This window comes from Salvia splendens, chromosome 12 (genome assembly GCF_004379255.2).
Source record: "Salvia splendens isolate huo1 chromosome 12, SspV2, whole genome shotgun sequence".
Lineage (NCBI taxonomy): Eukaryota > Viridiplantae > Streptophyta > Magnoliopsida > Lamiales > Lamiaceae > Salvia > Salvia splendens.
The window spans coordinates 23559379-23577551 of NC_056043.1; the positions used below are offsets into that span (position 1 = coordinate 23559379).

General features: G+C 38.7%; 1 protein-coding gene across 1 annotated transcript; it reads right to left on the reverse strand.

Moving 5' to 3' along the window:
* Nucleotides 1-9708: 9708 nt before the first annotated feature.
* Nucleotides 9709-14753, reverse strand: LOC121757740. Its single transcript, XM_042153239.1, has 7 exons — nt 14704-14753; nt 13101-13407; nt 11527-11676; nt 11293-11347; nt 11106-11162; nt 10434-10511; nt 9709-10245 (listed from the first exon to the last, which is right to left on the reverse strand). Exons 1-7 carry the CDS (start codon nt 14751-14753, stop codon nt 9848-9850), a joined length of 1095 nt encoding a protein of 364 aa, XP_042009173.1. The 3' UTR covers nt 9709-9847.
* Between the last annotated feature and the right edge of the window lie 3420 nt (nt 14754-18173).

The following is an 18173-nucleotide window of genomic DNA, read 5'->3' on the forward strand; positions in this document are numbered from 1 at the left end:
ATTCCTCTTCACTTCTGGAATATACCTCACCACAGTTAGGATCTTTATAGAGCCATCTTATAGGCTTAGCTTTACCTTCCCTATTCCTCTGATCTGACAAATGTGATTATTTCCAAGAACAACCGTACCCGATGCTTCTTGAAGATCATGAAACCAGCTTCTATTGGGGCACATATGGAAGCTGCACCCCGAGTCCATTATCCACCTGTGACTGACCCCACTGTCACTAATATTCATAAGTTGAGCCGGGGGATCAGCACTCTCCACACAATCAGATTGGTTGTGTCCCTCAGAGGCCATCTTTCTCTTCCATGCATGACAATCTTTCTTCAAATGTCCAGGTTTCTTGCACCAATAGCAAGCTCTGGTTTCCTTCTGAGCATCAGAACTTGAGGGTTTAGGGCCCTCAAACTTCTTCTTGAAGTTCTGCTTCTTGAACTTCTTCACATTCAAGGCCTCTGCAGCTTGAACATTGGAGCTTGCAGAGCCTCTGTTGGCTGTCTTCTGGAGTTCTTTGGCCATCAAGGCTGAATAGACTTCTGCATAGGTGATAGGTTTATCTCTTCCATAGATAATTGCATCACTTAACTGGTCATACGAGCTAGGCAAGGCATTCAATGTGAGAATGGCCTTATCCTCATCTGAAATCTTGACATCAACAGATCCCAGGTCATCAATGATCTTGTTGAACTCCTCTAGCTGCTCAATGATGGACCTATCTCCAGAAAAACTATAGGCATACAGCCTCTTCTTGAGATACAGCCGGTTAGCCAAGGATTTGGCCAAGTAAACTTCATCCAACTTGTCCAAGATCTCCACCGCAGTCTTGGCTTCTTGAACATCCCTCAAGACCTTATCTCCAAGGCACAGAATCACTGCAGAATGTGCCTTGAGCTGCATCTCCTCCATCTTTGCCTGAGCTTTATCATCAAGCACTGGAGCCTTTCCTTTCTCCTCTGGTTTTGCAAGAACTGCGGCCAAGCCTTGTTGAATCAAAACCGCCTTCATCTTCATCTTCCACAGGCTATAATCATTCTTGCCTGTGAACTTTTCTGCATCAAGCCTTGCTGCCATCTCTGAAACCGTTTGATCCTCTGCAAATCAGCTTCAATATCCCTTCCCGCAGACGGCGCCACTTGTTAGGATTCGCACACACAAGGCTTTCACACACTCAAGAAGATCACACACACACTCACTGTTGTATGAGATCACACAATGCAGAAACACACACACTCACACTTTGAGTATTGAAGATGATAATCTTGGAGAGAAACTGGAAAACTCTTTATTGATTAAACTCCTACTTACTAAACTACATACACGGTTTATGAGCTATTTAAAGCTCTACAAACAAGTAGCAACTGCTACTAACTAACTACAACAAGAATCAAGAAAACAAGAAGAATAACCGCTACACCTCGGCTAACTAACTGCTTCTTCCTTCTCGGCTCAAGACCGAACTGGTTGCTTCTTCCTTCTCGGCTCAAGACCGAACTCCCTTCTCGGCTCAAGACCGAACTCACTTCTCGGCTCAAGAACCGAACTCCCTTCTCGGCTAGTTCCAGCTCAAAGCCGAGCTTCCTTCTCGGCTAGTTCCAGCTCAAAGCCGAGCTTCCTTCTTCTGCCTTCTTCTTCCAACTGAAATGAGCACTCCATTATTACAATCATCTATAAATACACACATTTATCATCCATTTTTCATATCAAATCATCTCTCATTCATCTTTCATTCATATTTTTTCATACAACTTATCTACATCTTCCTCTCTCACTCAAACCCTCTAAAATGGATTTCATCAATCTCATTGGGGAAGCGGAGCGCGAAGAACAAGAATACTATGAACAATATCGTGCCACCTATGTCACCGTGAATACCCTCGCCCCTCCTCCTCGACCAACTAGATCAACTCACCGCTACTTCCATCGTGACCGGGAGAAAGCCAACGAAAGGCTCGTTGCCGACTATTTTTCCGACCAGCCGCGGTTTCCGGAAGATTACTTTTGGCGCCGTTTTCGCATGTCAAAACGCTTGTTTATGCGTATTGTCAACACATTATCCGCCTGTGTTGAATACTTTCAAACAAGTACAGACGCAACCGGTCGGCAAAGTCTCTCGGCGTTGCAGAAGTGTACGTGTGTCATCCGACAACTTGCTACTGGGCAAACGGCTGACCTCTTCGACGAGTATTTGCATGTCGATGAGTCAACTGGAATCCTTTGCCTTAAAATTTTTTGCAACGGCGTTCGTTCAGCTCTTGGTGAGGAATTCCTTCGGGCACCCACCACCGATGATTGCCAACGGTTGCTTCGTCTTCACGAAACAGTCCATGGTTTTTCCGGTATGCTTGGCAGCATTGACTGCATGCATTGGAGGTGGAAGAATTGCCCGACTGCTTGGAGGGAGCAACACTTAAGCGGCCACAAAGGCGGCGGCCCAACACTTATCCTTGAAGCGGTCGCCGACTACCGCCTATGGATTTGGCATGCATATTTTGGTATTGTCGGATCCAACAACGACTTAAACGTACTATATTCTTCACCACTCTTCAATGATGTTTTGAATGGTGTAGCACCAGCGATCGACTTCACCGTCAACGGAAATGCATACCACATGGGTTACTAACCAGGGTGGTCGACTTTCGTGAAGAAGCTCAGCAACCCGCAAGACCCGAGACGGGTTCTTTTTGCGCAGCGTCAAGAGTCCGCTCGGAAAGACGTCGAAAGAGCTTTTGGGGTCCTTCAAGCCCGATACAACATTGTGAAGGCCTCGTTTCGGCTGTGGTACGTGAAAAATATCGCCGACATCATGTACACGTGTATTATCTTGCACAACATGATTATAGCTGATAAAGGACCGATGACGGGTAGCTTTTAAGACGAGGATCAAACCGGAAGCTCAACCGCGAGGTCTCCCCCTCGTCGAGGTGTGCATACGACGGTGGGCGAGAGGATCGAAACAAGGAACACAATGCGCGATATCCGAGCCCACATTGAGCTATAAGAAGACCTAATCAAACACATTTGGGCGAAATTTGGCCACGAGTAGTGTTTTTTTTAATTTTATGAATTTAATTATGTAATTTTTAATTTTTAGGATTTTAATTAGGTACTTTTTAATTTTTAGGATTTTAATTATGTAATTTTTAGTTTTTTTGTATTTGTAATAGTATTTCGGATATTTTTAATGCATTTTAATTTTGTGGAAATGTTTTTATTTAAATTGAATAATAGAATGGTGGGACCCTTGAGCTTGTCCTTGCGGAAGAGTACGAATGTGGGTGTTGTGCTCTTGCCTAAGAGCATGGAGTAAAAGTGGGTCCGGGCCCACATCCGTGCTCGTTGGCAAGAGCACGGATGGGGATGCTCTGAATACGTTTAAGAAGCTTTGCACAAAACCTAATAAAAGGCAAATGTATACATTGAGCCAATCTCTGTAGATTTTTTAACATGTGAGATAGAAATAAACCAATGGTTAATGACATAAAAAGGATTAAAAGACATATTTCAATACATTTTTGCAGAATTTGTCAATTCTACATACTTCATATTAATGGTTTTAAGAAATATAAATGCAGTTTTGAAAATACAACTAAAAAATAATAATACAAATTTTTTGCAAATTGGCAGAAACTCTATTTGATTTCCTCCCAAAATTTTCCCCAAAAAAACTGTTGCTTTATATATTTATAGATTATAGATTAGAGATAGATAGATTTATATAAATTATAGATTATAGATTTGCAAGAAATTCATATGATTTTTTTAATTGTATTTTTAAAATTGCATTTATATTTCTTAAACCATTAGTTAATAGAATTATTTTAAAGAAACTATCTTTACATCTTCACAACCAGCAATTAATAGCAAGAAAAGGTAGATATAACTCATAAAAAAATGTGAATGACGATGATAAATAGATGTCAACAAATGGAGTACATAAAGCTGCAAATCAATTTATAGAAAATGATTGCATAGTGTGTTACAGATGCAAAGTATGATCAAATTCAGAAAATAAAAAAAGAAAAGAATTTAGAGATAGATTAGGCATCCAATATACATAGCCAATTGTGAAATCTGAATTAGGCAATTAGATTTAATATCATCTCATTCTTGAGCCATGTGCTCTGAAAAGAAAATCAGAGATAGAGTGTGCATCTCATCCATAAAGCCACAATTTTCTTAGTGGGGTGAAATGAGACAGTTGTTTCTACTGTGCTGTGGACAAAAATACCCTCCAAGCTCCAGTCCAGCCTTTATAAATAGAGCCAAAATCTTTAAGCATTTGATAGGAGTAAAGGCTGAAGAACACGAATATAATATAGAATCTGGAATCAGAAATTCTAGGCTTTATTGAAAGAAACTGAATAGCAAAACAAGAAAGGGAAATCCTCCCGAAGGAGGCCAATCCTCACGAAGGAGGCCTACGAGTATAACTCGTCCAATAAACTGATCTATCCAAAGATGATCTATTCTCCCTAGCGTTCTTATATTTATAGGCTGCAGAATATTTGAATTACAAGAGAGTAGGAATTAAAATAGGAACTGCCGCTTCTTCCTTTTGAATTCGCCTGCTTCCCCCTTTTTCTCCATCGGTTGGCTTGCATAGCTGACCAAGTCAGCCATCGATCTGCCATCTTTTGAGGAACTAATTTGTTGACCCATTCTTGGCCAAACCACTTCCCTATTTCCCATCCTCATATCCGTATCAACTGCCTCACCCTCAAAACAACCTTGCCCCCAAGGTTGCGCTCAAAATTCAAACCAGTTACTTTGTTCGGTGGGGGCTCCCATTCATGCTTTTGGACAGGAGGCTGAAGCTGAATATTGGGGCTGGGGGACAACCGTGGTGCCGAAACCATGGTTGTTGTAGGCGGACCAGAGGAAACCATGAGTTTGGCATGGTCAGCAGCAGCAGCAGGATCAAAATGTTGCGACAGAGGCAAGAAGGAAGGTTGAAACTGCAAAATATCATGGCTGGAGGATAGCAGTGGTGCTGTCACCTTTGCTGGTGTAGGCAGTCTGATATGAGATGGTAGAGTTGCTGGTGTAGGTGGAGCTGCTGGTGTAGGTGGAGTTGCTGGTGTCGGCAGACTGGGTGGAGTTGCTGGTGTAGGTGTAGGTGGACTAGAGGGCAGCAATGGGGTTGTTACCGTGGGTAGGATAGCCGCAGTATTATTGCTGGGTGTGGGAAAAGTCCTCAGATGTGCAGCAAGAGAAGCTCGAAACTCCCGTATGAAGTCGTCTAACTTAGTACTCAAATCCTCGATTCGATCTGCCAGCTTTTGGGACCGCCACTTCGTCTCTGCTACAGCCTTCTCCAATCCGTCCAATCGCGTATCCGTCCTGGAATTCACCATCGTTCACCGCACCAATTGATAGGAGTAAAGGCTGAAGAACACGAATATAATATAGAATCTGGAATCAGAAATTCTAGGCTTTATTGAAAGAAACTGAATAGCAAAACAAGAAAGGGAAATCCTCCCGAAGGAGGCCAATCCTCACGAAGGAGGCCTACGAGTATAACTCGTCCAATAAACTGATCTATCCAAAGATGATCTATTCTCCCTAGCGTTCTTATATTTATAGGCTGCAGAATATTTGAATTACAAGAGAGTAGGAATTAAAATAGGAACTGCCGCTTCTTCCTTTTGAATTCGCCTGCTTCCCCCTTTTTCTCCATCGGTTGGCTTGCATAGCTGACCAAGTCAGCCATCGATCTGCCATCTTTTGAGGAACTAATTTGCTGGCCCATTCTTGGCCAAACCACTTCCCTATTTCCCATCCTCCTATCCGTATCAGCATTCTTCCACACAACAAATTGGAACAAAAATTTGATTTCAAAGGCTCTTAAGAATCAAGATGAGTTGTGTTAGTGATGCGAATCAAATATTAGACTTCATTTCTCCTAACTTTGAGTGGATTGTTAAGTTATTTGTGTCCAATTAGTGTGAAGAATGTGTCATTAACTTTGAATGAGCTGGCAAGTCAACATGCTAATCATTACGTGAATGCATGATCAACTTCTCCATTCAAATATTTGTCCAATGTAGGAGATGAACAACATTGATTGGAGGAGAGAAGCAAGGCCAACGCCCAGCTGTACTCACGAGCTGTCGCCTCGCCGGCCAGGTTAACTTTGCAGTGAATCTGGGCAGTTTCTAAACAAGTGATTGGAGCAGTTTTGGAGTTAGGTTTCTTTATGTGAAAAAAGAGATAAAAGTGAACGTGGGGGTGATATAAAAATGAGACTTGGGCAGATTCTTTGGGAAGAGGGAGAATCAGCGAGAAGCTTGAGGAAAGAAGAAAACAGAGGCAGAAGAGGACTACCGCCGGCCATCGGAGAATGCCGTTAATTCTAGCGGTTTTTCTTCTTTAGCATGTGTGGCTAGTTTTTCCCATTGCTCCTAACACTACTACTGGGATGAATTGATGGTAGAGATTCTATATTTAATCATTTGTTTTGGTTTTCATATGTGGTTTGTATTTTATTTATGCTATGTTTTGATGCATCTAATGTACTATTTTATTTGTCTTTTTCTAATGTCTCTTTAACTTGGAAATTGGATGATAACATAGATGATAAACTTATTAATTTTACCTTGTTCAGAGATAAATGCATAAGTGAATATTGATGTAAAAAAGTCTTCAAAGTTAGATTAGTATTTACTGCGCTTCCGCGGGAATAATAGTCTAATGAGTAGGTACTTTTGGTTGTGTTCAACTAGCACTAGTACTATAATTCTTTAAGTATGTTCAGTACTTTTAGAGTGCAGAATTGATACATCATTCTCAATAGCTTATGAGCTTGAATATAGAATCAGTACAATAGTGATTCATCCCAATGTTGTTAGGAGCAATGTTCTTTATCTCTTGAGTTTCTCTATTTTCATACTTTAGTTTTTAAATTTAGTTTATTAATCTTGTCAAACCTTGTTAAATAATCATACGTCTCCCTGTAGTTCGACACTCTTTTACTACAACTTCATATGTACTCTTGCAGAAAGGTTGTAATTTTAGAGCTTTTTGATATAGTTGTGTGTTATTAATTCTTTAATATAAAAGCTTGAAAAATACACATCAGTTAGCAAGGCCATGCAACAATCGAGGGCGAGGTGGAGCTAGAGACGGCAGCCGGAGAAGTATATAGTAGCGAGATCGAGCGTGAGACAGAGACAAATAATGGGGTCAACCGAAGGAGGCGAAGCCTGTGCTGTGTAAGGTGGAAGCGACAACTGCTTGCTCAACGGCGCCACTTTTACCATATACATTTTGGTGTATATGCTCAGTCTTTTACAATGGGCTAGTCTTAATATGTATTTGTTGCGATACTAGTTGTCTGATAATCATTAATAGTTGTAAATCTGTTTTCAGATATTTAACTCTATAAAATTTGAGGCTTCTCTAGGTTTATAAATTGGTGTAAAACGATGTTTGGATGCATCTTAAACTAAAAGATAGGTGATTTAAGCATAAAGTTGTGTATCGTAATTTAAATTCTTTTGATATAAATTGAATACATTAGACGCAATCTCTTGGTGAAAGAGACCATTAAATTGTCTTACTCTCAACGAGGCCCTTATAATTAATGTGTTTCGGAGTAATATATAAAATACAGTATATCATAATTTGTTTTTTATGTAGACATATAAGAATTGTCTTAATTAAATTAAATTATAGTAGTGCTTAATAAGCCTTTATTTTTATATTTTCACATAATATTTATTGCTCCCCAATACATATACTCCAAAAATGGGCAATAGGTGGAACATCGAATTCAATACGAGTCCATTAGATATAAGTTCAATTTGTGTTGCTTTTTATTAACCTAACTTCGCGCTAACTATGGAAAAGTTATTTGTGCAAGTTGCATCCAATGCAAAATTCATAAAATATGACATAAAGAAATAAAGTGAGCAAAATATGAAAGACCAAGATCAAATGTGAATAAAGTAAAAGAGAACAAGGTAAAAAGTGAGTAATAAATTAGAAGTCATTTTCATTTTAAATATAAAATTATTTTTTATGGATGGTCGGAAATTGAGATGTGAGACTATATTTTGTAGACAAAGATAATATTTAATAAAATGGATGATTTGATAGTGAAGCTAAATTGGCCAAATGGGCTATGCAGGCCCAACCCATGCCCGTGAGGCCCGAAGAATTCAATCACGAAACTTTGAAATTGTTATCCGTTTAAACCAAGGGAATTTATTAGTGGAGTCAATATTAACTTTTAAACTCTAGATATTGATCCTTTTGTTTTTTTATAAGCATTGGTTATTTAGAATCTTAAAGTTGTAGATGTTATGTATATATAATTATTGGGATTGTCTTTGTTAATTTAGTGTGATTCATTCGTTAGTTCTCAATTATCGAATGATTGATTGTTGTAAAATTTAAGATGTTTTGAGCAGGTAGATATATTTATAGAGAATTTATTTTTTGGTCTTATTAATGAATTTGTATAGGTATTGCTACATATAAACTATAGTATTTGAGTATAAATTGGTTTCCTTATATATTGAAACTCTGATTATATATTGTAGCTGGTAATTGGATTGAATTCTACTTAATTTATTGGTTTCTGGTCTTATTGTATATCGATTGAATTTGTAGAGCCAAAATTTTCATCTTTCTTTAAGCGTTCAGGCTTATTTTATATTCATTTTATTTTTTAAAAATTTTATTTCTTTTTCATAAATTTAGTGCTAATATTTAAGTTTGTGTACGTTTGTGATAAGTTGTGTACTGTGAAATTAAAGAACAATGTCTCAATTAAAAATACTTATAAAGGGTCATGTTAAAATGTGCTCCATATAATATCTAATCTACAATTAAGACTAATCCTACACTATTAGATCTTAAAATGAGTTGATGAGATTAAAGCTCACGGGTTTCAATAAATAGTAGATAAAATATCAACAAAATGGTAAAATAGTCAATCTGTTATAACATATAATTTTCACGGTTTTTTATATCAACATAGTGTAATACAAATATCAACACAATGATATGAGAATTTCAACACATGTATCTGGAAATATCAACATAGTTTTATTGATATTGTAAATGCATTATATTGAGATTTTTTGATGCATTTATTAATATAAAATCTGCTTGTCTACATATACGAAAATTGAAATAAAAATTATAAATTTCATCATCCAATCATTGCCGGAACATATGCAATTGAGATCTCGTTAGAATCCTTATGAAATTACCTTTAATTTAAATCGAAAGAGTTACGTAAATTCTAAATTTTGCGATGATTTTGATGAGAGAAGAAGTGGTTAGTTTTAACTACCATATATAAGAATTGACCCATATACACTTTAAGTTTATTTAATAATTTTTTTAATTTTAAATATAATCCAGGTGTCATTATTTCAACCACTAGATCTCATAATCTAATTGTTAAGATTTGATCTTAATTTGAGATTACTAATTAATTAGCAATTGATCACAACCCACCAAATATAAATATAAATAATTTAACATTAGTCACGAAGTGAGTGAAATATAGATTAAGTACCATTATCCAGGAACGGATCAACTCAACCATCTCCTACATCATTTTCTACTACACCAATGCAATAATGCCATATGTACACTCTTTTAATTAATGAAATAAAAGCTTAAAATTATATACAACATTTCCTACTACACTTACTGCAAATCAGCCTATGAATGCAGCATCGACCAGTAATATACAAAGTAGAATTTTCATCTCTCAATCATGTCAATTACTGCACTTGAAATTAGACAAAGAAACTGTTTATAACTAACTTTTACAAGCCCAAAAATAACAGGATGAAGGTTACAGTAAGACCATCATCTATCTGCCCACTTAGTGAGGCTTCGCCGTATTTCTAACAGAGCTACTACTCTCTTCTTCTACATCATTCACATATATAATACCTTGGTCATCCTCTTCATCATCATACTCCTCATCCTCCTCTTCTTCCTCGTCTGTATCATCATCAACCATGTCAGCGCGCAGTGTACTGAACTCAGGAGGTGGAGGGCAGTCTTCCGTCTCGGCCTCGTCTCGTTTCATCACAAGGTGTCGGATGACCCTCTCGTCTCTATCTAGCATGCTCTTGAATTCATTTATCCATTGCACTTCCACCTCGAAGTTCATGAGAATGTAATGGGCGTTCTTCGCTTTCTTTATCTTGTATGCCAGCCTACGCATGCCCCAGTCGCTGAATCTCCAAACCTTGCCCTTCTTTTCCTCCAAGAAATCTATCAAACAAATTGTGTAAACGAGAAACAACATTTGAGATACCACTAAACACAAAAGCATGATCAACCAAGATGAGAACCGGAGGGAAGGGCGAGTAAACGAGGAAGAAGAGCTTCCAACTTTCATCACAAACAACTATTATCACGAGATTAGGATAGCATAAGCCACAAATGCATAGCAAAAATACCTCGAACTTTGGTGTTCACATTCTCAACCTCGTCTTTGTAATCCTCATGGATAAGATATACGACTTCATAATGTCGCACTGTTCAAGAAACCAAGGCACATTAATCACTTAAAGGAGCATTCTAATATGATGATGTTGAACATTCCTCTCCAATTCCATCATGTTTCGATTTTGCAAGTGCACTTGAAATTCATATTGAAAATGCATTACGATATATGAGTAGAATGACGTAGGATCAGAGGAAATGAACTACATTTACGGTCACCTTATAACTTTTACAAACTCAAACATCACAAATACAAAGCAAAAATATCAAGAAAACAGGACGCAAATATTTACGGTCTTCACTATTCCTATCATGTTCAATTTACAAGAGCTCTTCACATTTATATTGATAATACAATATGATATGTCGATATGAGATAAAACACAAAATCAAAAGATTTATAACATACAAACAAAGGGACCAAACTACTTTCATGGTCTCCGCAAACGATAAACCTTTCCCTAACCTAAACATCAGATGATCATTGACAGTTCATCTATCACAATATGGAAACCAAAGTATCAAGAAAACGAGGAAGAACTAAAACATCATAATAGTAGATATGGCATAAAATACTAATCAAATCAAACATCAAAACACCAAGAAATCGCAAAGGGCATTCTTACTTTGATCTACATTTGTATCACTCTCTAGCAGCAGATTTAAAGCCTCAAAGAGTTCACCTGCAAATCAAAATTCAGAGAAATCACATTAGTTCAAAATCAACTAGTATGAATCAGAAAATTAGGTTAAAAAAACCATGAATCCCAAAAATTATAGTGTAAAAACTAAGAAATAGCCCAATGAACTCACGCTCTTCGACATCGGCAAACTCCGGCATAAGCCTACCATCTTCTTCAACACTCCTCTGCCCAAACATTCAAACACAACATCAAATACGAATCTCATTGATTCTACATTCTTCGGCGTAAAAAGAACATGAATATTATCCATTTCCATCGATTTTCTTAGCAAAACTATCCACATTCATACCACATAAATCGATAAATTACAAAATTCGGAAAAGAAAAATCAAAACACGCGCACCTGTTTGAGAAGCACGACTTCGGGATAAGGGCCAGTGGCTTCATCGGGCTTGGAGGCGAAGCTATGGCTGTCATCTTTTCTCTTTTTCTTGGGTTTATTCTCCTTCTTCGTCGCCGCCGTAACTGTCAAGTTGTTTCTGAGCTTTGATTTCTGCGAAACCAAAGATAACGAAGAGAAATTAGGGCTTTTGCGTACATTGATGTTTGATTTTGGGATGCAATTGAAGGCGAAATGGGATTTAGATGGTTCTTGTAATTTTGCGTAGGTATCTTAGGCCATCCATCTGTATTTCTTAGAGTACGGTGCGCAACTGCATCGGCCGAGCCAACGACGAAATTGGCAAGTTCAATGGCTATTTCCTCCAGGAGTTGCGGAATGCCGGGAGCGGCCGGAGCGAGGTCGACATCATCACTGCAGCGCTGAGCACATACCAATCCATGAACGGTAAGTCGTTCAAGTACCTCAACGTTTGGCAGGAAACGCGGTTCCACCCGAGGTATCTGGGAGGCGTAACATCCTCCTCTAGCGGCTCCTCCAAACGGTCAAGGTCGGTATCCCTATCCGACTCCGGCTCCGAAGAAGTGGCTAGCCAACTCGCCGGAGCTAACTTGGGTAGCCCCGACGCCGGACCAAGCGGTTCCCAACGCCGACCGCAAGGAAGGAAGAAGGCGGCGGCCGAGCGCCGGCGCTCCGCGACTCCATCGGCCCCCGCCCCCGAACCCGCACCCTATGTTCCACCTCCACCCCGAACAACTCGTTGTGGGCCCTTTTGGCCCAACTCAATATGGCCGATAGGTCAACTATGACCCCCCCGCAACTTCAAACGCGCGAGGGCATGATAGTGGGTCTCCAAAAACAATTGGGGTTGTTGCCGCCGGATGAGTAGTCTTCCTCGGGTAATATTAGCCAATAATTATGTAATTTTTAATTTTTAGTATTTTAATTATGTAATTTTTAATTTTTAGGATTTTAATTATGTCTTTTTTTATTTTATTTGTATTTTGTAATATTTATTGTGATTTTTTAATGAATTTTAGTATTATGGAAATGTTTATGTTTAATTGAATATTAAATTAATTGTGCTCGTCCTTGCGGAAGAGCACAGTTGTGGGTGTTGTGCTCTTGCCAGAGAGCAGGCATGAATAGTACCGCCCGGGCCCACAACCGTGCCGCTGGCAAGAGCACGGTTGTGGATGCTCTTATTAAGTATTAACCATATCTTATCTACACTGTGCATGATTTCACACAACTTACTCAATAGACAACTAATTCAATCGTCCATTAACCTTCATTAAGGTGTAAATCATACTTATAAGATAAATTCTAAATTCTAACCAAGTAGCATAACAAATTTCACACATCAAGATAAAACATTCATTTTTATCTCTCTAACTATTTCAAAGCAGAAATTAGCTATAAAAAGCTTAGAGTTTTAGTCAAAATTAAAATTGGGGAAAAACTTAATTATGAACCCTAGCTTTAAATTGAAGAAGAAGATATACAAGTAAGAGGTTGCTTACGTAAAGGAGAGATAAGTCTAGCCTAGAGGTGTGAGAAAAACGGCGATGACACACCGGAATCTGGCGGGCAGCAGCGACCCTGAGAAGGGAGGAAACCGGAGTGTGTGTATGTTTGAGCAGCAAAAGAGAGGCTGAGACACGGAGGGAGGGACGAAGATGAGTGTGCTGCGTCGGTCGCCGGAAGTATGCGACAGCGTCGCTGTGTGCGTGATTGGAGCGCAAATCGTTTGTAGAGAGGTAAAATGAAATTTTTGAGAGATGGGTTAAAGGATAGTTTAGTAAATCTATAATTATGAGAAAGGAAATAATAAGAAAAATGAAGAGAATAAATATAAAAAGGTGTAAAATCCTTATTCCGAAAAATTCGCATGTCTCGGACCCATATTTCGAAAGGTAAGTGAATTGAATCCCTTATCTCGAAAGGTCAGCGAATTTAAACCTATATTCCGAAATTTCTCCTGTGTATATATGTGTAAATTCAAAGTGTAGAATGATAATTCCCGTAGAGATATTTCATCCCTTTTTCGATTTCTAATTTCTTTCTCTCTTTTTTTCATTTTCTTATATCTTTTTCCAAATCACATTTATTTCTAAAATTTAAACCCCCACAGCTTAGATTTTGTATTCTAATATTAATATAAGCACATTTCTAATCTATTTATTTTCCTATTAATCCGGCACACAAAACTTTGCTCACTGAGACTTCTAATTAATTTGCATTTTAATTAATTTTCAAATTTACGGAATTTTGGATCGTTACACATATAGTTTATAGTTTATTCAATAAATAAAAATTATTGGTTAAATATATTATTAACGGATAAGAATAAATAAAATAATATGATTTGTAAAATGATAGATTAATACAATTGGTATTGTAGATTAATATGAATTCTATTATTTGATTATTTTGGAAATTGAAATTGGTTCCATTATTTTGGGAATTGAAACCACTGATTTTTTAACCGTGGGCTTCATTAGAGCATCTCCAATGGCAGCGAGCGGGCCGGCTAGCTGATTTCCGGCGCTCGCCGAACCATTGGAACCAGCGAGCGCCATTTCGGTGAAAAAATCAGCTAGCGCTGGCCGATTCGCGAGTGCTCGCCGATGCGCTTGCCGGTCCGCTCGCCGCCTTGCAGGCTCAGGACCGGCGAGCGAATTTATTTTTAATTTTTTTTTTAAGTTTTCGAAACAATATATATACGCGATTTGCATGTCATTTTCATTCGCACCACTTGTTTTAACGAGTACTCTCTCTATCTTAATTTCTGTACAAGATCAACAACGGGAAATGAACAACGTTGGTGGTAGTAGTGGTGGTATTGGAGGGGATGATGAGGAGTACGATCGTCGAATGAACGAAGCGTTAGAGGCCTATACGAACCGTGAGATTGATCGGCTGCTGTAGAGGGCCTTGCAGCCGGCGGTACCTCGACCTCGACCACGACCAGTTGTCCACCGCCGAACAGTGATTGAACGTGATCACGTAGCTGCACACACTACTAGAAAAATTGCTTCTCACTACACTTTTTTTATCACACTTTATAAAAAGTGCCAGCATAGATGTACTATCTACACACTAGCTTTTCACTGCACTTTATAATATATTGTTACTGCACTTCAACATAAAAAGTGCCATCATAGATGTACTATCTACACACTACCTCTTACTACAGGTACCCGGTGCTGCACTTCATCAAGTGCCATTATAGATGAAGTGTCAGCACAATAATTTTCTAGTGACAATTTTAAGTGTCATTACAAGCCAATTTTCTAGTAGTGACATCAGCGCCTATACGCAGACTACTTCGCACATGAGCCGCGGTTCAACGACAACCATTTCAGGCGCCGTTTTAGGAAGAGCAGAGCCCTGTTGTTAACGCCTTGGAGCAGCGATATCTGTATTTCCGCTTCAGGCACGATGCGGCTGGCATACCCGGCCACACACCTATTCAAAAGTGCACTGTGGCAATCAGGCAGTTGGCCAACGGAGGCGCGGGAGACATGTGGGACGAGTACCTCCACATCGGTGAGTCGACTGCCCTTGAATGTATGAAGTATTTCTGTCAGGGCGTGATTGAAATTTTCCGTGATCAGTACCTTCGAAGCCCTACTTGCGAAGACTGCCAGTATCTGATGTAGATACACGGGGAGAAGCATGGGTTCACGGGTATGTTAGGCAGCATAGATTGTATGCATTGGGAGTGGAAGAATTGTCCCGCTGCCTGGAAGGGGTTCTACACGACCGGCTACAAGGGAAAGAATCCCACGATGATCCTGGAGGTCGTTGCTGACTACCGGCTATGGATTTGGCATGCTATTTTGGGATAGCGAGGTCGAACAACAACCTCAACGTCCTCAACTCGTCGCCAACGGGACCCAGCATGATATGGGCTACTACTTGGCGGATGGGATATACCCTAGGTGACCCGTCTTTGTGAAGACGATCAGATGTGCATCGGATGAGAGGAAGGCCTACTTTGCGGAACGCCAGAAGTCGGCGCGCAAGGACGTGGAGCGCGCATTTGGTGTGCTCCAGTCTCGATGGGTGGCAATTAGGGGTCCAACGCGTTTATGGCATATCGACTGCATTGCTGATATAATGTACGCATGTATTATCATGCACAACATGATTGTCGAAGATGAAGGTGTACGACTGACTAGTTGGGCCAACGACGATAATGAAACCGGTCCAAGCCACGGCATAGCCGCCCCCAACGTACGAAATGGGGTCCTGCACGATGAAGCCGGCCTCCTCCAAGCACATGCCTACATGCGCCAAACGGATGCTCATATTCGACTCCAAAAGGATTTATTTCAAGAGTTGTGGGCGCGGAGGATTGCACGGCGTTAGTTTTTTTAATTATGTAATTTTTTTAAATGTACTTTTTTAAAAATTTAAATAAAATAATTGGATTTTCTCGTATCTGTGTCGTAAATTTAATTCTGTATTTTGTGTGATTATCAATTATTTGTTTTAGAGCATCCACAATAGCGCCTAGCGCACCGCCTAGTCGAGCCCCAGTGCTAGGCGGTCCGCTAGGCGAACCATTGTAACTGCCGAGCCGGTTTTCGGAAAAAAAATCGCCTAGCGCTAGGCGATGTGTGGGCGCTGGACGATCCGCTCGGCGCCATTGCAGGCTCCGAATCGCCGAGCGCATCGCCCAGCGGATTTTTTAATTTTTTTTATTTAATTTTTTTTTATGAAACTCATTCTTGGTTGTTTCTCTTTTATAGAGACATCCTTGAATGTTTTATGTTCCACTTTCGATGTGGGACAAACTCATTCTTGGTTGTTTCCTTTTATAGAGTCATCCTTGAATGTTTTATGTTCTACTTTCGATGTGGGACAAACTTATTCTTGGTTGTTTCTCTTTTATAGAGGCATCCTTGAATGTTTTATGTTCCACTTTCGATGTGGGACAAACTTATTCTTGGTTGTTTCTCTTTTATAGAGGCATCCTTGAATGTTTTATGTTCCACTTTCGATGTGGGACAAACTCATTCTTGGTTGTTTCTCTTTTATAGAGACATCCTTGAATGTTTTATGTTCCACTTTCAATGTGTGACAAACTCATTCTTGGTTGTTTCTCTTTTATAGAGACATCCTTGAATGTTTTATGTTCTACTTTCGATGTGGGACAAACTCATTCTTGGTTGTTTCTCTTTTATAGAGACATCCTTGAATGTTTTATATTCCACTTTCGATGTGGGACAAACTCATTAATGATGATGTAGTAATGTAATTTTAATTTTAATGAAGTGTGTTTTTTTAATTAATGTACTTTTTAAATTTTTAATATTATTATTGAATTTTCCCGTATCTGTGTCGTAAATTTAATTCCGTATTTTGTGTGATTGTTAATTATTTGTTTTATATAATTTTGAGTGATGTGGCTAGGCTATGGCTGAGCTATTTGCTTGTTTTGATGATGTGACGGGAGGATTTTTAGTGTTGATGATGTGGTAGGAGGAGTTTGTGGCTAGGCTATGGCTAGGCTATTGCTGGGCTATTCCTATTGTGGATGGCCTTATATAATTAGGGGTGATGTGGCTAGGCTATTGCTGGGCTATGACTGGGCTATTTGTTTGTCCTGATGATATGGCAAGAGGATTTTTAGTGCTGATGATGTGGCAGGAGGAGTCTATGGCTGAGCTATTGCTGGGCGAAAGCCACTGGAGATGCCCTTACGTACGGGTGAGGCGGCCACCACACATCCTCTTTACAAAATTTTAGTTTCTCTTATTACATAATTTTTCACTTACAATTATATTTTCTAATCACATTATTTTATTTTTCAGCCACAGTATTTCTAATCCAATCCTATTTCTTAAATTCAATTTAACTGTAATCTTTTTTTTTTCCTCGTTTCGTTATTTTTTTAATTACTTTTCAATTTTATATATTGTCTCTTTGTAAGGATGATTATTCGAACATTCATTAAAATTTCCTACTTTTTAGGGATGAGGTTCATTCCGATTAGGGATATAGTCAAGGGACTATTCTAACCTATTAACCATCATTCATAGAATGCTCCCACTATGATACGATTTTCAATAATATTTGATAATAATAATAAGGTGCTAAATATCTTATCTTAATGGTATATCTTCTTGATTTAATGCAAAATGGTGATACCTTTTTTTTAAGTTTTTCAGTTCAAGAAATATCACTTCTAGGTGTAACCACTAACCATTCTTCGTAATCTTTTCATAAAAAATTGGTACTCCCTCCGTCCCATACTAGATGTCACAATTTCATTTTTTTAGTTTGTCCAATAAAAAATGTTACATTTCCTTTTTTTTTAGAAAAAGTTCTATCACATTAATATAACTATACGGAGTACAATTTTTTCTCTCCAATAACACACAAAATAACATCTCCTAAAATCTTGTGTCATTACACAAGTGTGTCATCTATTATAGGATGGAGGGAATATTTGTGTACATAGTTGCATTCTTGGAGGCAAAGATTGCACCTCATAAAACTAAACATCTTTCGCATCATTTAGGGCGTACATTGTATCCCTAAAACGACATAATTTGTTCAGTATAATATTATAAAGTATCGAACTGTCTTGATTCTCTTTTGTGCCAACTCCATGTTGATTTTGATAAATACGAAAT

Excerpts from the sequence above, each read along its gene's own strand:
- LOC121757740 (XM_042153239.1), bottom strand. The coding sequence starts at position 14,753 with ATGGCACTTGATGAAGTGCAGCACCGGGTACCTGTAGTAAGAGGTAGT. Across the intron at positions 11,677-13,100 it reads CTGCTGCCCGCCAGATTCCG|AAATCAAAGCTCAGAAACAA; the intron begins GTGTGTCATCGC and ends TTGGTTTCGCAG. Across the intron at positions 11,348-11,526 it reads AAGTCGTGCTTCTCAAACAG|AGGAGTGTTGAAGAAGATGG; the intron begins GTGCGCGTGTTT and ends ATGTTTGGGCAG.